We start from the raw sequence: 21,314 nt of genomic DNA on the forward strand, positions 1-21,314 counted from the left end.
AAAAATTAAATCGAGATCCATCGGTAACTGAGGCGAATGTTTAAAACATACGGTCTAAGAAATCCTCCACCTTGTACAATCATTATGGTATACATAAACACTGGAAACAAGTCAATGTTTTTCGTTCAACACATAGAAAAAAAATATGCTGTTTTAATAGAGTGAATAGTATGTAGAGTCTTTTATCAAGACTAGAAAGGTTCTGATGTAGACTGCAATGACCCTCCGGTGTTGTTAGGAGGTGTCCCTGAGTCAACAGTGTCTAACCTCCACTTATCTGCTCAACTCACATCAATAATTATGCTGACCTTGCAGCGTTTATACGAAAATGGAAACGAAGTTGTGATTTCCATATCAAAAACAAACACAATGGATGGAATATTTCATTTAATATCACGCGGGATATTTCCAAGGGGAAAACCCCAAACAAAAGACCATCCGATACGATTTTAAAAGCAGTAAAAAGGCTGTTACCGGTTGCTCGGTCCTGTGTCAATATCGTCATCGACTTATATTAAATGAAAATGAAAGGCAGATATTACTAGCAGTGTAAGGGAGGTACTCCGCCAGTGTTTGCTACGTCTACCGACGTAATAGTAGGGTTAGGTACATGGATTGTAAATAGGCAGCTGGGCCTGTACAGTAATATGAGCGTATTATGTACTTAAATTACCTGTAATGGGTCCTTGCCTTATAATTTATAAAAAGATCGTCAACCTTCCTCTATTTACAATGACAGTTTACCAGAGTTTGCTTTCTGCCGATACACCGGTAGGGTCTAGAGCCGCCTGATAAAACGGACGTTCTGATTGGTCGATATAGTAAGAGTAGGCGTGGCTTACAACTTGACATTGATCGCAAGGTAAATACAGCGTGTGTGCGGTGTAGCGCCGAGGACACAACATACATATAGGCCTTACAAACCATTATAGAATGATGTGAAGTAACGACAATTATAAACTTGAACGGCACAGTGTCATACCACCGATGTATCATAACGGAGATTTGGTGATATCATCAGTGAATTCTTAAAATGAAAGTACGTGGAAAGCAAAAACAGATTATTTAAGATCTCACCTGTGACGTTCAAAAGCTTCCGTAGGATTCAATGAGCTAACTTTTGGATTAAGACTTGAACGGATTACAACCAGCTGGAGAAGGTGTGAATTAACCATTCGGTGAGTAGTACATCTAGTTAACAACACCTGGTCAACGTTTCGTGAAATATGGACATGTCCAGAACATTTTAAATTACAACACATTCGACATGGACGGTAGGTCTCTCTTGGTGCTGATGGTTGTCGTAACTGTGACGTCATGTCTCGAGATAATGTATAATATTGAAGAAGAACAAGATAAGGATTTTTACCTGGGAAATGTGGCTGCGGACGCACAGCTAATTACAGGTAACAATTCTAATATAGAGTTACGATATAACCTCCTCACTACAGGAAATCCCGAAGCCCTCCTTTTCCATATCAACGAAAGGACATCTTCTCTCTACACCGCAGCCGTCCTTGACCGCGACACGCTCTGCCCTTTTACTTCAGCTGATTGTATCCTTAAATTAGAGGTCACGGCTATTTCTCCAATAAACGATTTCTTTGAGAAGATAAAAGTGCACGTGAGATTACTCGATATAAATGACAATGCACCTACATTTCCGGAAAGTAGGATTGACATGGAAATATCGGAAAATTCTGGTCCAGGTAAGTCTTTTCCGTTAGATGGAGCCACGGATGAAGACACCGGACAAAATGCTGTCCAGAGTTACAGGATCGATACAGACGATGTTCCATTTATTTTGGAGACGACAGATTTCGCCGATGGTAGAGCATTACTTAGGTTAGTTGTTAACCAAGAACTTGATAGAGAAACAAGAAACAAGTATACTATAAATATCGCAGCGATTGACGGGGGAGACGAACCAAAAACAGGCACCGTTACGCTTAATATTACTGTCACTGACGCTAATGATAACCCGCCAAGATTTCCGAAAGCTGTTTACAATCGGACTATACCGGAAGATATCGTGCCAAATAGTGTGATTTTAACATTCAATGCGACGGATCCAGACGAAAGTGAAAATGGACGTGTATTATACCGGCTTAGCTCCCATCAATCGGAGGAGATCAGAAGACTCTTCAAAGTCGGCATGACAACAGGGGAGTTAAGCGTTATCGGTTCACTTATTGACGAGAGGACCAACTCCTATAGAATTATTGTTGAAGCGTCTGATAACGCCTCTCAACCATTAATCTCTCAGACGCAGGTCTATATCAGTGTCCAAGACACGCACAACAACGCACCAGAAATCACTGTCAATGTACTCTCACAAAGCTACTACGCCGAGGTTTCGGAATCCGCAGCTGTCGGGACTGTTCTAGCCATTATATCAGTTAAGGACCCGGACAGTGGACAAAATGGCGTGGTCACGTGCTTGATAGATGATAATAACTTCCGGTTGGTCGCTGATGGATCTTTTGAATACAACTTTGTGTTGGATAGAGTTCTTGACCGGGAGATGAAGGAATGGCACACTGTTAATGTGGAATGCTGGGATTACGGGACTCCAAGGTTAAATGCGAGCTCAAGGATCTTGGTTCGGGTCCTTGATATTAACGACAACCCTCCACAGTTCACCAAAGCCATTTATTACGTGAATGTACCTGAAAACGATGAAGCAAATAACGGAATTCTACAAGTGCAGGCTACAGATAGCGATAGTATCGTGCCAAGCAGTTATAATTATTCTTTATCGGTGCCTGATGAATATAAAAACTTCTTCAGAATAAATCGAGATAGTGGTGTGATAACGGCAGTCGTTTCATTGGACAGAGAGGCCACTCCTCGCATTATGTTCAAAGTGTTCGCAGAGGACGGTGGGTCGCCTTCATTGACAGGCAGTGCCCTAGTGGAGGTGAATGTTATTGACAAGAACGACAACTCTCCAAGATTTACCCCAACTTCATTCGAATTCGTCATACCGGAAAATCAGTTACCGAATTTGTCAGTAGGTAAACTTACAGCACACGATAGTGACGCAGGAGAAAATGGTAGAGTGTCATTCTCACTTGCGTCAAATACTGACATTTATTTACCTTTTGACGTGTTAGATAATGGCACTATACTGGGAACTCGGACACTGGATAGAGAGCTGGTCTCTAGCTACAACTTCACTGTCATTGCTTTTGACCACGGGTCACCATCCTCGACCAGTAAAGCTAACGTCACAGTCATCATACAAGACATCAACGATAATGCCCCCATCATCACATACCCAAGTATTGGAGGGGACCTTCTATATATACCTTCCGACACCCTCCCCAACACCATCATCGCCACCATTAAAGCTTACGACAACGACGATGACATCAACGCAAAACTGTCATACTTTGTACAGACTAGCAACATGACTAAACTATTTACTGTCAACAAGTTCACAGGTCAAATGTCATTGTCTCGCCAGGTTAGTCGTTCTGATATTGGTACCTATGACCTTTCAATTCTAGTCCAAGATGGCGGCCAGCCCCCTAGGTCAAGATATCGCTCATTGACCGTCATAATAACAGATTCCAGAAGAAATCCAACAGAAGACCCGTCGGTTAAGATTAAATACTTCGCCATTGCTATCGCTATTTCATGTGTGACCATAGTTCTTTCAATTCTAATAATTCTAGCGATTTGTCTCATCCGAAGGAAAGACAGACAGCGGGACTCTAAATACCCGGAGAGTGTGTCTACAAACTCAACAATAGACACGGTACCGGAACAAAATAATCCGGATATCAAGGTCAATGGGATTTACACAAGGGAGGCAATTCAGAAATCGCTCACTGACACTCTGCCGCGAAATACCGACACCTTTCCAGGAACAGACACCTGCCCGCGGGGAATCGCTACACTAGAGCGGATCAAGAAGACGGTAAGAATTATCACTGGTATAAAGAAAATTTCAACAATTAGTTGTCACTTGTGAATTGAGAATTCGTTTTCTAAACTGAGTCAAGTGTTGACATTTGTTAAACGAAAAACGACACTGACAAAACTGTTTTGACTGATTATACCACGAAGTTATTTACCAGTTCTGTAAGATTGCTTGGAAGCAGCAGGTTTCTCTCTGAAAAATAAGAATTGACTTCTACATTTTCTTATCAGTGTCTCACAGATACTAACTCATACGAACTTGAATTTTACCGATATCAATATCCATCACTATACTGACTCCCACACATAGCCCCTTATAGCCAGAGTTGTCGAATAGTGATACGTAAACATTGAAGGAAGACCGGAATTGTTTCTTCCATCAAGGTTTTAGCGAAAAAAGTCCCGCCGGGAATAATGACTTTTTGAAGTTTATGTTGCTCCGTTTTAATTTGTAGACCCCTAAACACTTTAATTGCTCCCGTGGTGACACGAATTTCAAAAGATTTGTCATTTGTGCGTGGGATTACGAGTCATTGCCTTGCTCGAAATTTTAAAATCAATTTCAAATTCGTTCAGAAACAAACTGTTCTAGTGAAAATTTTAATTAGGATAATCCAATTTTACTAGCAAATGTGAATATCTCAAGACCTGTGTTCATGTATCTTCTCAAGTCATTTAATTCTAGAAAACCAATTAAGCTAAATTGATACTGGAAACCGGAAAGACAAATTTTCAAAAAAACGACGAGCCCTAATATCACCGTGATACAAAATGGTCTACTTACGTATTCCAACAATGTCTTATTGACATCCCATAAGGGATCTGGTTTTTTTCAACTTTCCTTATTTTAATGTGTTTATTTCATGACAATTTTCCTAATTGGGCACAATTATTGCCTATTGCTAGTTGGGGAAAAATTGATTTTAGAAGATTTAAATGTTTTACCCTAATTAAAGAAGGACTGATTGGCGGAAATTGAAATTGTCAAGAGGAACTTGTATAAAATCGGAACATGTCGGAGATTCCTTGTTTTAAAATATGTTTTCTTCAAATTGGACATAGAAGCTTTTAATGGGAATACTTACTGTCGGAATGTTTTTACCATCATGTTCAAAATTCTATTTACATTTCCAAGGTAAATGCTATAAACATAAACAGGAAAAAACACCAAATCGTATTCATTCGTCCTTGTGATGCTGTTGGTTGTGAATGACTAGTTTTGTAGATGTTATACGACTGTTCGATATTTAACGATGTACTTAAATAATACAACCCTGCCGTTAACTTAAGTATAGTGTGCTCATTCCTGTTTCACTAAACCAATCGATCAAACAAGCCAGATACGAAACAAAGGCTAGCTTTGTAGGTTTTTGTGTTTTGAGATGGTAAACAACAACAGATGTAATGAAGTGTGATGTCTGTAATTGGGGGAAAATTGATCTGGACAGTGCGCATGCGTTCTCGCACCTTCTACCGAATGATACGGCCAGGTACTGATGCTGAGGGACGATAAAAAACTAAGCAAAAGTAGGTTGACCGTACCAATATTATCCGGAATTCGATCACGTCTGCACGCAATGATTATAAATTCATTTTCTTTTATCTCCCCTCGATAATAAAATGTCGATAAATTAAGTCAGACTGTAAATCATTTGCAAAAATAATGCTAATACAACACTCTTTTCTGATCTGAAATTATTTGTTTAGAAAGTTTCTTTTTTATGTGAGTGTTATTGCGGCATGTATATTAGTGCAGCTCGAAACTATGTTGAATAATTCATATTCACACCAGTACACATATACACGTGTAGTCTTTACGGACAGAAAAAGTCCGCGATGAATTGAAAACAAATACATTTACCCCTATAATAATGATTAGATTTCTGGGGAGTTCACTAGGGACTGAAACACCCGGCCAGTAATTCCGAAATCTTGCTTTCACGACCCAGTGGTACAAGCCCCTATACCATAGTGCATTGTTTAATGCTCGCATTACTTTTTGGCTGATCAAAAGCATTTCGACAGCAGAACGTTATTTTCTCTTAAGTTTGTTTCGAAACCTAAAAAACGTGCGATAGCATTTATATAGAATTAGAAATAGATATCAACTTTTATAAGCTTATTTTCACCTGTCCAACTCTCACACATGCAAACACTAACTTGAAATAAATAAATTTCGGAATTCAATAAGATAAAAATTATATTTTAATTTACAATTTCTTATTAATTTGTCTATAGACGATGTCTTCAGGTTTCTCTTTGCTCTCGTACGCTCAATATGGTCATAGTTCCCGAGTCCCTTGATTGCGTTCCGTCTCTTTGAACTTCCCGACCTATTGTCGGGTTCCTCTGCGAGATTTGTCCCCTGTTTGAACTATCCCCATACCCCTGCTATACAGATACAACGCGATGATACCGTAGGATTCATTAGTGACCATATTGTAGATGCGATCCCAGTAATGGTCAAGGTAATGGTCAGTGTTTAGGCCTTATTGGCCGGAATTATAGATAATAGAACCGCGGACACATACACCTCTAGATTCTAGACAGGTAAATTGTCTAGATAAATGGACGAATCAACGTTTCCTTAGTATAAAGTGATATTTTTATCCACACGCGCCGAGATCATGTGACATTGAGCTTCGTTCTGCATTGATTGTTCCGTAATTGAATAACTCGCCTGGTCAAAGTTACCATCTCCACAGACAGTTTTCATCATCATGCCGATAATGTAGACATGCACACAACAAAAGGTTGTATACGGGTGTTTTTCGTCGCAAAAAACAACAAGAACAATAACAACAACAACAACAGCAACAACAGCATGCTTGACCTTGTGTGATCGGGAGGCACGGTGCTACGCGTTTACCTTTTACCTATAACGCCCGGGGATCGATCATCCAAAGTAAAAATGTAAAGGTCAAATGGCTTATCTGGTAGGTCTTCTCCTGGATAATCCTATTTCCTCGCGCAGAAATCTTCCGCTTCTGTGTCAACATGAGTGATATCAGCTGATACATTATATAGACTTATTCTGTAGAATTGCTTTGTATGCACCTTAATATAATAACAAAAAACATTGTCATATGTATCGTATCCAAACATCAACTTGTACTTAAGTCAGATTTCTGTTATACATGTACCTATAATCGGTTTCGATGATTGCAGATGTTTTGAAATGAGTTATTTCCACAGAGGTGATGTTTAACACAGACATTTGTTATAGACTGGTTACTTCAAAAGTATATGTTTGATATGCAGATAACCTTTATAGACAGGTGTTAGTTATAAAGAAATGACCTTTATAAACAGGTGTTATATAGAGATGACCGTTATAGACAGGTGTTAGTTATATAGAGATGACCTTAATAGACAGGTGTTAGTTATATAGAGATGACCGTTATAGATAGGTGTTAGTTATATAGAGATGGCCGTTATAGACAGGTGTTAGTTATATAGAGATGACCGTAATAGACAAGTGTTAGTTATACAGAGATTACCTTTATAGACAGGTGTTAGTTATATAGAGATGACCGTTATAGACAGGTGTTAGTTATATAGAGATGACCTTTATAGACAGGTTTTAGTTATATATAGATGACCGTTATAGACAGGTATCATTTATATAGAAGTGACCTTTATAGACAGGTGTTTGTAACGGTGACTTTTATTTTGTAATGTTGACGTTACCGTCCTTCACAGGTGTTGCTATGAAGAGGTGATCTATATACTGTTGGCCATCGAGACACCGAGGTATATAAAATTTGGGTCATATTTTGAGACGAAAGAACGTTTCATTTTGATTATGTTTCTTAATTCAAAATCGATGTTTGATCATAGTAACCTTATATTAAACGCTGTTACGTCACGTTTGGTTTTTCTCCCAGATTTCACTATTCATTTATCAGAGTTCAAAACTAGAAAAAAATTATGGCAGAGTATATGTTAGATATATAGATATATACGATTATAATAATTTTCCCTGTGCGAAATTACGTCTGCAAAATCATTCATACGTTATATAACATAAAGATTTTAAATATATTACATCAAGATATGGCGTTCCCTATCGTATATAAATAAATCGAAAATTGTATAATGCGTGTGTTGTGTAACGGCAGAAATATTAATTGACACGCGAATGCGGATTTACCGTTTGAAATCATGTAGAGTACGCACTTTCATCCATCATAAAGGACATTATGGCTCCACAGGGACTCGCCATAATCGTTCACTAAACAAAAACTATTCAGATACAGATTCATTCAAGACAGAATTATTGAGAAGGGTACAATGAAGATTTCCCTACGTACAAGTTCGTGAGGGCAGCCATCGTGTTTAACACGATTGAAGTGATGTATTCAGTTTTATAAGCCGTTGTGCTGTTCAGTCTATAAAACTAATTAGAATGGCCATATGAATTAAATTTCCGCGAAACTTCAATTTTAAAAACTTTAATTTCGTTCACATATTATGTTAAACTTATGTTTCCCTTGTCTCGTATATGATAAAAGCGTTTAAAATGTTTTTGAAATTAATCATTAGTTTGAATGAGAGATCATTACTCTGGATATGAGAAAAATATCATATACCTATTTAACATGACTTTCCATAACTCTGGGTCTCTTGTGTTGATATCAATTTCATATTCCTTTTCATCGTGGTTTTTATATTAGGGTAGATTTATGCTAATTAGCTTCCCTTCAAAGGGAGAGTGGCTCGTGATTGGTCAACCGTGTATCTCTGATATTGTGAATAGACCGAATTCGTCTCAGATTACCTCCACACCTACATTCTTTTTCGCAAAATCATACAGCTTGATATAAAATCCATACCTTTGTATTTATTATCAGATGTTTTAAAAGATCGTTTGAACGTTTTAGATATAAAATGTATGACAGAGTTCAAGGTCAAATTTCAGCAAAACACGGTCCGAAAGTCTTGATCGATTAACACCATTAAAACTGTACATGTCAAATATTGATACGCTGGACAATTTTAAAATGGCTTCTGTATCTTATCTCACTTTTTATCGACCGTATTCGTCGAAGTACTCTACCAGCATTAGACAGGAGAAAAGTTAAACGAGCCTTAAGTCGGCCTGGAATTAGCTATTGTATGGCGTTATTAAGATAAGTCGTGCCACAAAAGACTCGAATGCCACCGATAAGTGGCGCTGATGTCAGTCTGAATGAAAGACAAATCCAACATAAGTGGACGACTACACGAAAACAGCATAATTATTAGAACTAAGAGACGAACGTTTGACTTCAAAATGACACCGTTTAAGTCTCCTACCTGACGGGCAGGTATATTCCTATAGTCGTGAGAAATTAACTGAAAACAAAATATCCAGGTAGATATAGGTGTATACACAGCATTTTCTAAAAACACGTAAATGTTCTTTTGAAAACTTGTTATATCCCGCACGCGTAAATGCAAAGGAAATTATTTTTGCCTTGAAAGAAGACTTGTCGACAAATTGTCTTCATTATCGACTTATTTGCTGTGTTTAAAGGCTCTAGAAAATGGATATTTACGTGACGCATTGTGATGGATTTAAACAGAAGTGTTCTCTAAATTAAACGGGATATTTTACAGAAAACTCTTAAAACCTTTTCATTAGGAACGGGAGATTCAACACCCTAAAAAGAAGGTTTCTTCTCCGCGAAACAATTAGAATTTTCACGCCTGTCATGAACATGAGAGACAAGAATTGTTTCTGTTTTACCATACAATTTTGCACAATAGTCATGTACAAAGATCAAATTTAGATTTCCTGTGACCGTGGAAATTGTACAGTAAACAAGACAGCGAAAATCAACTTTTCCTGTTTGCCGCGTCTAGGTTCGGAAGAAGTTGTACTTTGGGAGAAAATTACTGATAATGTTTAATTTAATTAAGAACTTTCTTATTGTTGATTGTTGTTTGACTTGGCCTTGTAATCCAGTGGAATTGTGGGTAATTATACTGGAATTGTGGGTAATTTGCTAAGTCTGGTTCTCTAATTGTTCTATAACTGTTGCGGCACTGGCTCCAATTCTTGAGAATTTTTTTCTTTCTGAAAATTAGTTTTCGCTATTGTAACTTCATTTATATTTGCAAAGTGATAATTTGTTTAATCTGGCCTGTTTACCCGAATACACGCGCATATTTCAGTCTTTTCATTTCTCGAATATGGGCGTAACCAAAATTTTGCTACTACAACAATGTATGCACGCTGACGTCATTTTTACATTTGATTATCTACAATCGAATTTCTGTTTTTACTTTAAACAAAAACATTTTTTCCAAACAAGAGCCTTGTCATGCTATTTTCGCTTCATAAAAAAACCTGTTCCGATTGAAAATTTTGAACTTTAGACGAGAGAAATCTGTGACGTCATCGCACTGTTCCTTATGACGTCACAATGGAAGATGAACGAATCCAAGAATTCTGATGATGACGTAATTACATTGAATAAGATTCTGTGAGTTTGATTAATGTCTATAAATGTTTATATCTTAAATAATGTGACACGAAGAGGACCTTTTCTCGGTTTTTGATGTGAATTTTATAATGAATTGTCAAGTTGAGAAATAATGAAATCACCGAAGCTCTAGACAGATTCATTCCCCACTGGTTTCATGGTTTTACTGCATGGATGGAACCTATTGAGCTAGCCTAGATAGGTCTCTACCAACCCTGATTTATCGACAGAAATAATCCATATATATATAACTTTGTCAACTTACACTGCCTGCTTACAAATTGTTCATCAGCTTTAAAACGCATATACAATTGAACAAAAATATGTTTGAACTCTATAACGCTCTTTCAGTTCAGTTTATTTATTTCTCACTACACGTTTCCCGGCCAATTGTTATTGGAATCTTCTTCATGAAGTTGTAAGATGGAAATCAAAATCGATTCTTGGCTGTTTCGTCAGCCATGCTGACCAGAGTACAGAGTATGGTCATTGGGTTATACAAAGTCCATCTGTGTCTGTCGGCGACAGCGAGAACAGTGTCTCTTGGCACCTTAAGATCTGAAATATCACACCAGGTCAGCGACATGAGTAAACGGGAACAGAAAATGGATTGGTGACGTCATAGTGTCCAAATGATAACCAACGTGTCTTTTGTTTCTTCTGAATTCGCCATGTTCCCCAACCAAAAAAATAGCTGTTTACCATGGTTATCACATACATTCATTATCATTAACTACGAAGTGTATTTCAAATGTCAAATGTCACATACCACCTTAATTATAGAACTTCCTGTAACGCCATCAATATTTTATTTTAGAAGTCTCCGAGCCGGACTCAGCCTGAGATTATTTCGGATTCCGTGGCCATTTGGGACTGGAGCGAACATGATCAACCGGTTGACGGTATGGGAGGAATAATTCGCCAGACCCGCCCCTCCCAGCCCTCCTACCCCTCTCATATACCACAGTCCTTCATTACACTTTACCCTGACCAGACTAGCTTCGAGCAAACGGCGGAGGTAAACTTATTTTTATAACAAATCTTCATTATATATACTTTACATGACTTCCTTTTAAGCTATCGTTTATTTATATCACAACTTCCGGTATATTTCACGTAACATGACCTCCCGTTTAATCCAGATATAACAGTACTTCCGTTCTAACTTTCTTTCTAGAAATATATATGAAAGGACTTCCTTTGTTAGCTTTCACATATATAATCAACTTCCGGTATAATATTTCCGATAACATGGCTTTCTGTTTAACCATGATATAGTACCTTGTATGCTCTTAACTTTTTATTCAATGTAAACTGGTTTTTCTTTTATAGATATATAAATTTCATTTTCGGTTTAGCAATAAACTTAGATGAATTCCTCTTAACTTTTACATATATGACGTAAGTTCCGGTTTAGCATTGAGCTGAACATACTTTCCTGATTAAGATTTCAATATCTAACACAAATACCGCTGTAATATTTGAACACAAAAAACGTGTGCACTCAGTGCAACCTGTGAAGGATAATTTTCGTGTCGAGAATTGTCACATCTTTAGCCATCAACAAGGAAACGACATGTCTGTTAATGAAACCTTATACACTATTTATGTAAGGTTTCTGTTTTCAACATTGCAAAAGAAAAAAAATGTGATCGAAAAAATTCTCGAAGCAAGAGTCAAATAATAGAAAAATTGAAAATTGCAAAGGTGACAATTGGTACAAAATATTAAAAGCAATATTTACATACGGTGTAATATAAAATCCATGGAACACCACTTAAGTATTCAACAAAATTAAATTTGTATGGTTACCTAGATGGCATAGTGGATAGTGTGCAATGGCATTTAATCGATTGGTGCAATTTTCAGATCAGGCGTGATAATGTTTAGGTCATTCAGCGCGATTTTATCCCTGCCAACAAGAGTGATTAATACATACAAACTCGTGAAATTGTTTCATAATTATGATAAAAGAAACAGTTTATTAACAGCAATAGCAGACCGAAGTCCGGAAGTTACTCATAGCGTTTAATGGACAATATTTATACAGAAAATTAACGAGTCGGTGTGTGGACAGGCTACACAACCTACAATACCACCTATATTCGTCATCTGTTTTCATACGTCAAGCTTCATAGAATGAACAGCCGTGCTTCATTTAAGATTTATAACGACCGATTAAAATGAACACCGAGACCGTTCGGTTGAAAAACAATTACACCAACAGGGGGAAATCAATGGAAAATCAAGGCTTTTTCAAACAGTTAAGCGATAAAATTGTCGTACAACTGAATAGGGACCAAAGAACCGAATCTACAAGTAATGGTATACAGCTGGTATTGAAGTAGAAATATACAAATGTTCTGTCTCGTACAGACATCATTCCATATGTTTAATGGGGAAATGATGATATACCACAAACAGATGATAAACACTTTTATTTGGTAATGAACGAAACAGACGGAAAGTGAGATATACAATGATGTGTTAAATTTTAAATTTGAAAACATTTATTTCAGAAAACCATAAAAGTAAAATTATATTTTAAAAGTATTTAGATACAATTTGAAGGCTTTGTATATACACTGTATACACAATTTGTTGTACAATCTATTGACGTCGGTTCCTGATATTGTACACTTTCCTCGAACAGCTAGAAATTAGTTGAGGGGTGGGGGTTAGGGGGGGGCAATTCAACTGAAAATCGTTAAAGTAGATATTCCCACTGCACTAATGCCAATTTTTGTTTTTGTTATAACTATTCATCGCGGAGGTAAATCGAAACTCTTATCCTTGATATTTTGATGCCGTAGAGATTTTTATCATTTGGTCGATACATCGTTCAGGATTAGAATGTCTAAGTCCTCATAATGGTTCGGTAAATATTAGCTCCAGCTGAATGTCCGATACAGCAGCCGAGTAGAAGAACCATCCAGACGGATCTTTGATCTCTCTTGGCACCTGACGTCTCAACGACGGCTCCAAATTGTACCGTCCGTTTACATAAGCCCCAGATGGCACTTTAAGTACTTTAGTTTCCCAATATTTACGTATAGCAGATTTGTTTACATGCTTTTGAAATAAAATTGCAATTTTTAAAGCACAATGAATGAAATGAAACAATGTATTCCTTAGTTGATATCATGTGACCGACGTATCTGCATCCGGGCTTTTTGTCAACATCTGTTCAATATACTTCCGTTCCTTAACATATTTAGGTAGGAGATTGCTTTAGTGTTTGATGTCGCGAGATTTATTGTTTTGTCATGTGACCCTTTATCTTTATGAGGATAGTACTCCTTTAAATAACATCGAAATATATTAGAATACGCCAACTTAAAGTTGTTGAAAACGTTTACTTCAAAATTCGATGCAGTGTTTAAGTTCTCTACGTGGTTTACAAAGGACAAAAGAGATTTAATTATTGATTCATTAGATTGAAATGTAAGCCTGTATTAGTTTTATATTTCAATAGGTCGAGTGTGTGACAGGAAGCTACGTTTGTTATGTTTGATGTTTCTTTTTCATTTCTGTTTTCTTAAAATATTCAAATGTTATTAAATACTAGCACAGTATGTGAATTCTTCAAAATCTTTGATTACGTAATTGCATGTTTAAACTTTCATGTCCAAATTAGTAGTGATGGAATTCGAAGTGAAAAAGTTGAAATAAAAATACAATTGTCCCGTAGAGAAAATTAAATGATATGATGAAGCTCATTAAACATTTTCTAATTTAATGAAATTTAAATTACACTCATTGATAAAACAAGTGATGAAATCACTCGACTAAGTCTTCTTTATTAAAGTTTATAGCAGGCCTTTAATTTGAAAACAGACAAATTGTTAGTCCGCACGTTTAAAACAGTGGTTGTATTATTATGTCAAGAATGAGAGCATTGAATTGAAATAAAAACAGTACCGAAATTCAATAATTTTTAATTAAGTACAAAGAGGAAACAGTATTGATGAAGCGCCGTCAATATTATGTGGATGCGTCTTCGCCAATTTGATAAATTTGTAGCCCCCCTTGTTTCATCAAATGTTCTTCAAATTGAGAAAGAAATGAAAATTGATGTTCAGATATTCTAACGAATGCTGATCGATAAAGCTATTACATGGTATCTTGTATCGTTACTTAATTCCTAATCATAATTACTCATGTTAAACACACAACAAAAAGTGTTATATTGATGATATCTGGGGACGTAGAAAGAAACAGTTATAAATTTTAACAGCCGTTGCAGAACTGTCTATACCTCTCCGGAGACGCGCTTTGACTCTAATGAATATGCATGTCTTTTTTTTCAGGTCGTGTGATGCGAAAGTAAATGACACAACAGAGGGAAAATTTCCACATTTAAAAACAACAAATTTGCATAATATTTGAACTTAGAGAATTTTTTTTTGGTAAAATATTACCAAAATAATTTCATTGCAAAACGAGAAATAATCATATACAGCGTCATTAAATTCGTACTATGACGTATGCTAAAGTAGTTAGTGACCCCTGGTGTCGGAAATATGACCAATGGCGACAGAGACGAAGCTTCTCCGCCGGATGACGATGATGTGGATCTTCTTTGAGCAGGCAACCTTTATCTGATGATCTGCCAAATCCAGGTAATTCTATGGCAACTAAACAAAGAGACTATTGCTCGGCTCTAAATGTTTAATACATGTTTGATACACGTATCGGCAAGCATTCTTTAGTGTTGGTTTCATTTCAATGAATACACCCGGCTGTAAATCACTTCACATTGTTTTCACTGTGCTTTTCAACGACCTGTCAAGCACTTCCGATATTCGTGTGAAGGTCCAATCGGTAGTCTGGTCTTTGGCTGTGCTGATTGGCATTGTGCTCGTGTCGGGGTCCCAATAGACATCCCGGTCTTTTATGACGCGGTCCCCGCATTATATGTAACGGTAACTTACTTATGCACGATCGGGGATCGTTTGATGAGCGTTATTTAATAAAAGCATAATCCAATATTTATTACAAGGCAGCATTTTGGCGTAAGTGCCGTGTTTTTGTAGAGTCTCGATATTATCTAATGCGTGTTACCGTTTTGTGTATCACAGTACCTCAGTTTTATTATATATTTATGACAAAAATCGCACATAGAGCTGTGAATAAGTTATTTCCCCAAACCGTTTATTCGCCGAGACTTTATGGTTGATGCGAGACTTAATGGTGGATGTTAATATGGTTTTATATATTTGTGACGATGATATTGACTTTCGATTTTAATTTACAGACGATAATGACATTCATGAAGTTGGCTAACATTCATGGCTAATATTCGCTAAGGAAACAATAAGGTCACCTGCGGAAAACCCAAGGTCATTCCCAGGACATGCCAAGGCCAGACCTTGTGTCATTGAAACGTGATATTACGTTAAGGTAGGAATATTAACAATTAAAAATAAAAATGTGTTTGTAAAATGACCACTGTGACAATAGGACGGTTATACAAGTATCTAGTGATTATAGGTCCACTACCCAGAACCGAGAGAGAAGGACTGAACTAATATTTTTGTGTTGTGTCCATCCGTCTGTCCTTTTGTCCGTTCTTTCTCTAATCCGGGATATTTCTACTTGTAACTGGAACTTCGTACTTGGGGTATGGATTCACCATGTGGAGCAGTCGTGTCATGTATCAAAAATAGGTCACGCTGTCCTACAGTTTGACCTTTGACATACACCAACTTCATGCTTTCCACACGGATATGGGTCCATCAAAATTTGGTCATTCTGGCCTATGTTTTGAATTTTGTCTCATCAAATAGTCACTATTTCTACTTTGGATATGACTTCAACGTTGAAAGGCGGTGCGTCATGTATCAGAAGTAGGTCACCCTGTCCTTTGTTTTGACCTTTGACCTACATCAAAGAAAAAAACTTGATTCGTGTGCAATTTCACATTCGGAAGGGGACTGTATTTCATCAAATAATTTGTTTTAATATATAAAAAAATGTAGCGTTTAGTTGGTCATTGTGAGAGGTGTAGAGTTCGTTTTAATGACATTTCAAATGTTGCAAACCTTATATAGAGTGTGTAACTTACGTACTTGGGTCGTTAATGGAACGATGTTGACACATAAAGAGATCCTTCGCCAAGCTACTAATCTTCTACTTGGAATACATCTGTCAAGTCATTATCTACCCTGGAGAATACAGGACAGTAAGGCAAAATAGGTATTTTTTTCCCAATAAACCCAATTTCTTTACTAATTGACAGACTAAAAAATGAGATTGGCTTAGGGTCATCTGGTAAACTACGACAGAGGATTTTTGATACGAGCTCGTAATTTATTGACAAAATCCCGAGTAAAATTTGCGTCTAATTATTTCGAAGTTAACGATAAATTCAAGGTTGTGGGTGCTAAAATACATTTTTTGAATTGACTGAAATGAAATGTTTTTAAAATTAGTTTCACCAATTATCATTTGAGATTTTGAAATTGAATTTTTTGAAAACCAAATGCGAAATAATGAGTTTCGTGTTTTTTGTTATATGTCGATAACTTGATAACATATATTGTTAAAAAGTTTGAATTTAAAATACGACGAAAAACATTGTTCATTTAAATACAATTACGTAACGATAATTTCGTCAAGAGAAAAATCAATTCGTACAGAGTTTATCTCAAGGTCTTCACCAAATGACCTTAGCCATATCAAAGGTTGAATTAGACCGACAACACGTAGGCATGTTAGTAACTATGACGTCATATACGTGTTAAGGTCATTGTATTTTGGTATTTTCAAACCTATTCAGTTTTTGAGATGTCACTTTAAGGACATCACTCTTCCGAAATTCACAAACAGAGAAGTATGTATCGGATGACATACTGCCAGGCCAAATTATGAAATTATAATTATGAATTATGTAATTAGTATAATAAGTTTTTCGCATCAGGGCATGTATGTTTTGCTTTGTGATTATTTCACAAATCACAATTGAAAAAAAAAAAAATGTCTAATTGTAATTCATTTTCGTTTGTTTGCAGTGGAATTCGCACAAAGGTTGCCATAGTTTCCGCCACGCGAGTTTACGGGGAGCATGTACTGCTGACGTCACCAATCCTTAATGCTTAGTATTTTTAAAAGTCGCCAGATTTCTTGTCACCATTTAAGGTCACCAGAACTCAGCGCCTGCATCAGAGACAAGAGACACAACTCATCCCGCCATTGTACTGTCACAGACAACGAGAAATACTTCTGACGTCCCAGGGTCAATAGGTGAATTAGAACTGCTGACGTCATCATCCGGTTACACAGCCTCGGATTGAGGTCAGAAACTGGATCAGGAAAAACAAAAAGACGATCTCACACAAAAACTACTGCCAATATCATTAATAGCATTGAAAGTGCATTGTGGAAGATGCACTTTCTGCGATATGCTCACCAATCAAATCATGTTCATCTTTTATTTATAAACACTCATGGAAAGATATTATTTTTCATTTGTATGTTCGCACTGCAAAATCAATATATATGTTTTGTTATTAATTTTGTTACAAACGTCGTTGATATTTTGTTATGATATAATTAGAGAACAGTTTTGTTATATAAAACTATTAAAACTATATGTCTCTGTTTATTTGTTTAATTCAACTAAATCTAGTGTAAAACACTAGAAAACGTCCGAGATATATGGTGAGATGACAGTTGGAAGTTCGGAATACATTAACATTAACATAACAGGGTTGAAAATGAAGCATGGCGACATAGCCAGGTCGTTTGAATAAGTTATAACGTCATATAACACGGGCATGAGAATCAATTCAGTTAGTGGCATAACACAGGGACCCGAGAAACAATTTCAACTTCATATCACAATTAAATCGTGATTATCATAACATTTTCTAAAATAGTTCCATACCAAACTGATGAATCATTTCCAAAGTATATATCATAGGGCTGTAAGAGTCAGTGTCAGGTATATATCACAGGGACGTGAGGGTCAATGTCAAGTATGTATCACAGGGACGTGAGGGTCAATGTCTAGTATGTATCACGGGGGCGTGATGGTCAATGTCAAGTATGTATCACAGGGGCGTGAGGGTCAATGTCAAGTATGTATCACGGGGTCCTGAGGACCAATGTCACAGGGGCGTGATGGTCAATGTCTAGTATGTATCATAGGGACGTGAGGGTCAATGACTAGTATGTACCACAGGGACGTGAGGGTCTATGTCTAGTATGTATCACAGGGGCGTGAGTGTCAATGTCTAGTATATATCACAGGGACGTGAGAGTCAGTGTCAAGTATGTATCACAGGGACGTGAGGGTCAATGTCAAGTATGTATCACGGGGGCGTGAGGGTCAATGTCAAGTATGTATAACGGGGACCTGAGGACCAAAGTCAAGTGTCTTGAAGGTCAATGTCTAGTATGTATCACGGGGTCCAGTGAGGGTCAATGTCTAGTATGTATCACAGGGGCGTGAGTGTCAATGTCTAGTATATATCACAGGGACGTGAGAGTCAGTGTCAAGTATGTATCGCGGGGTCCTGAGGACCAATGTCAAGTATGAATCACAGGGGCGCGATGGTCAATGTCAAGTATGTATCACAGGGGCGTGAGGGTCAGTGTCAAGTATGTATCACAGGGGCGTGAGGGTCAATGTCAAGTATGTATCATGGGGACGTGAGGGTCAATGTCAAGTATGTATCACAGGGACGTGAAAGTCAATGTCTAGTATGTATCACAGGGGCGTGATGGTCAATGTCTAGTATGTATCACAGGGGCGTGAGGGTCAATGTCAAGTATGTATCACGGGGGCGTGAGGGTCAATGTCAAGTATGTATCACAGGGGCGTGAGGGTCAATGTCAAGTATGTATCACAGGGGCGTGAGGGTCAATGTCTAGTATGTATCACAGGGGCGTGAGGGTCAATGTCAAGTATGTATCACAGGGACGTGAGGGTCAATGTCAAGTATGTATCACGGGGTCCTGAGGACCAATGTCAAGTATGAATCACAGGGGCGTGAGGGTCATGTCAAGTATGTACCACAGGGGCGTGAGGGTCAATGTCAAGTATGTATCACAGGGGCGTGAGGGTCAATGTCTTCTATATATCACAGGCACATGAGAGTCAGTGTCAAGTATGTATGACAGGGACGTGAGGGTCAATGTCAAGTATGTATCACGGGGGCGTGAGGGTCAATGTCTAGTATGTATCACAGGGACATGAGGATCAATGTCGAGTATGTATCACGGGGTCCAGGGGACCAATGTCTAGTATGTATCACAGGGGCGTGATGGTCAATGTCTAGTCTGTATCACGGGGTTCAGGGGACCAATGTCTAGTATGTATCACAGGGGCGTGATGGACAATGTCTAGTATGTATCACAGGGGCGAGATGGTTAATGTCAAGTATGTATCACAGGGGCGTGATGGTTAATGTCAAGTTTGTATCACAGGGGCGTGATTGTCAATGTCTAGTATGTATCACAGGGGCGTGATGGTCAATGTCTAGTATGTATCACAGGGGCGTGATCGTCATTGTCTACTATGTATCACAGGGACGTGAGGGTCAATGTCAAGTATGTATCAACGGGACGTGAGGGTCTATGTCAAGCATGTATCACAGGGGCGTGATAGTCAATGTTAAGTATGTATCACAGGGGTGTGATGGTCAATGTCAAGTATGTATCACAGGGGCGTGAGGGTCAATGTCAAGTATGTATCACAGGGGCGTGAGGGTCATGTCAAGTATGTATCACAGGGGCGTGAGGGTCAATGTCTAGTATGTATCACGGGGGCGTGAGGGTCAATGTCAAGTATGTATCACGGGGGCGTGAGGGTCAATGTCAAGTATGTATTACAGGGACGTGAGGATCAATGTCTAGTATGTATCACAGGGACGTGATGGTCAATGTCTAGTATGTATCACGGGGTCCAGGGGACCAATGTCTAGTATGTATCACAGGGGCGTGATGGTCAATGTCTAAAATGTACCACAGGGGCGTGAGGATCATGTCAAGTATGTACCACAGGGGCGTGAGGGTCATGTCAAGTATGTATCACAGGGGCGTGAGGGTCAATGTCAAGTATGTATCATGGGGACGTGAGGGTCAATGTCAAGTATGTATCACACGTGAGAAAGTCAATGTCTAGTATGTATCACAGGGGCGTGATGGTCAATGTCTAGTATGTATCACAGGGGCGTGAGGGTCAATGTCAAGTATGTATCACAGGGGCGTGATGGTCAATGTCAAGTATGTATCACAGGGGCGTGAGGGTCAATGTCAAGTATGTATCACAGGGGCGTGATGCTCAATGTCAAGTATGTATCACGGGGGCGTGAGGGTCAATGTCAAGTATGTATCACAGGGACGTGAGGGTCAATGTCAAGTATGTATCACAGGGGCGTGAGGGTCAGTGTCAAGAATGTATCACAGGGGCGTGAGGGTCAATGTCAGGTATGTATCACAGGGACGTGAGGGTCAATGTCAAGTATGTATCACGGGGGCGTGAGGGTCAATGTCAAGTATGTATCACAGGGGCGTGATGGTCAATGTCTAGTATGTATCACAGGGGCGTGATGGTCAATTCAAGTATGTATCACAGGGGCATGATGGTCAATGTCTAGTATGTATCCCAGGGGCGTGATGGTCAATGTCAAGTATGTATCACAGGGGCGTGATTGTCAGTGTCTATTGTATATCACAGGAACGTAAGGGTCAATGTCTAGTATGTATCACAGGGGCGTGATGGTCAATGTCAAGTATGTATCAAAAGGGCGTGAGGGTCAATGTCTAGTATGTATCACAGGGGCGTGATCGTCATTGTCTACTATGTATCACAGGGACGTGAGGGTCAATGTCAAGTATGTATCAACGGGACGTGAGGGTCTATGTCAAGTATGTATCACAGGGGCGTGATGCTCAATGTTAGGTATGTAT

General features: G+C 38.2%; 2 protein-coding genes across 2 annotated transcripts in view; one reads left to right on the forward strand and one right to left on the reverse strand.

The window, feature by feature from the left end:
* Nucleotides 1-1,267: 1,267 nt before the first annotated feature.
* Nucleotides 1,268-17,491, forward strand: LOC132547862 (protocadherin-9-like). Its single transcript, XM_060211667.1, has 3 exons — nt 1,268-3,925; nt 11,215-11,415; nt 17,411-17,491. Exons 1-3 carry the CDS (start codon nt 1,268-1,270, stop codon nt 17,489-17,491), a joined length of 2,940 nt encoding a protein of 979 aa, XP_060067650.1.
* Nucleotides 17,492-17,525: 34 nt separating this feature from the next.
* LOC132547863 (uncharacterized) overlaps nt 17,526-21,314 on the reverse strand; it is a 64,017-nt gene continuing 60,228 nt past the window's right edge. The window contains exon 4 of the mRNA XM_060211668.1: nt 17,526-17,701. Coding sequence (XP_060067651.1) covers nt 17,526-17,701 — 176 coding nt within the window. The remainder of the gene's footprint in view (nt 17,702-21,314) is intronic.

This window comes from Ylistrum balloti, unplaced genomic scaffold (genome assembly GCF_031769215.1).
Source record: "Ylistrum balloti isolate Yb309-2 unplaced genomic scaffold, AGI_CSIRO_Ybal_v1 Utg369986, whole genome shotgun sequence".
In the NCBI taxonomy this organism is placed as follows: Eukaryota; Metazoa; Mollusca; class Bivalvia; order Pectinida; family Pectinidae; genus Ylistrum; species Ylistrum balloti.

What these genes read in the sequence shown, in the direction of transcription:
- LOC132547862 (XM_060211667.1), top strand. Translation starts at nt 1,268, where the DNA reads ATGGACGGTAGGTCTCTCTTGGTGCTGATGGTTGTCGTAACTGTGACG. An exon ending in TAGAGCGGATCAAGAAGACG is followed by an intron (nt 3,926 to 11,214) that starts GTAAGAATTATC and finishes ATTTTATTTTAG; the next exon opens with AAGTCTCCGAGCCGGACTCA. An exon ending in GCTTCGAGCAAACGGCGGAG is followed by an intron (nt 11,416 to 17,410) that starts GTAAACTTATTT and finishes GTTTGTTTGCAG; the next exon opens with TGGAATTCGCACAAAGGTTG.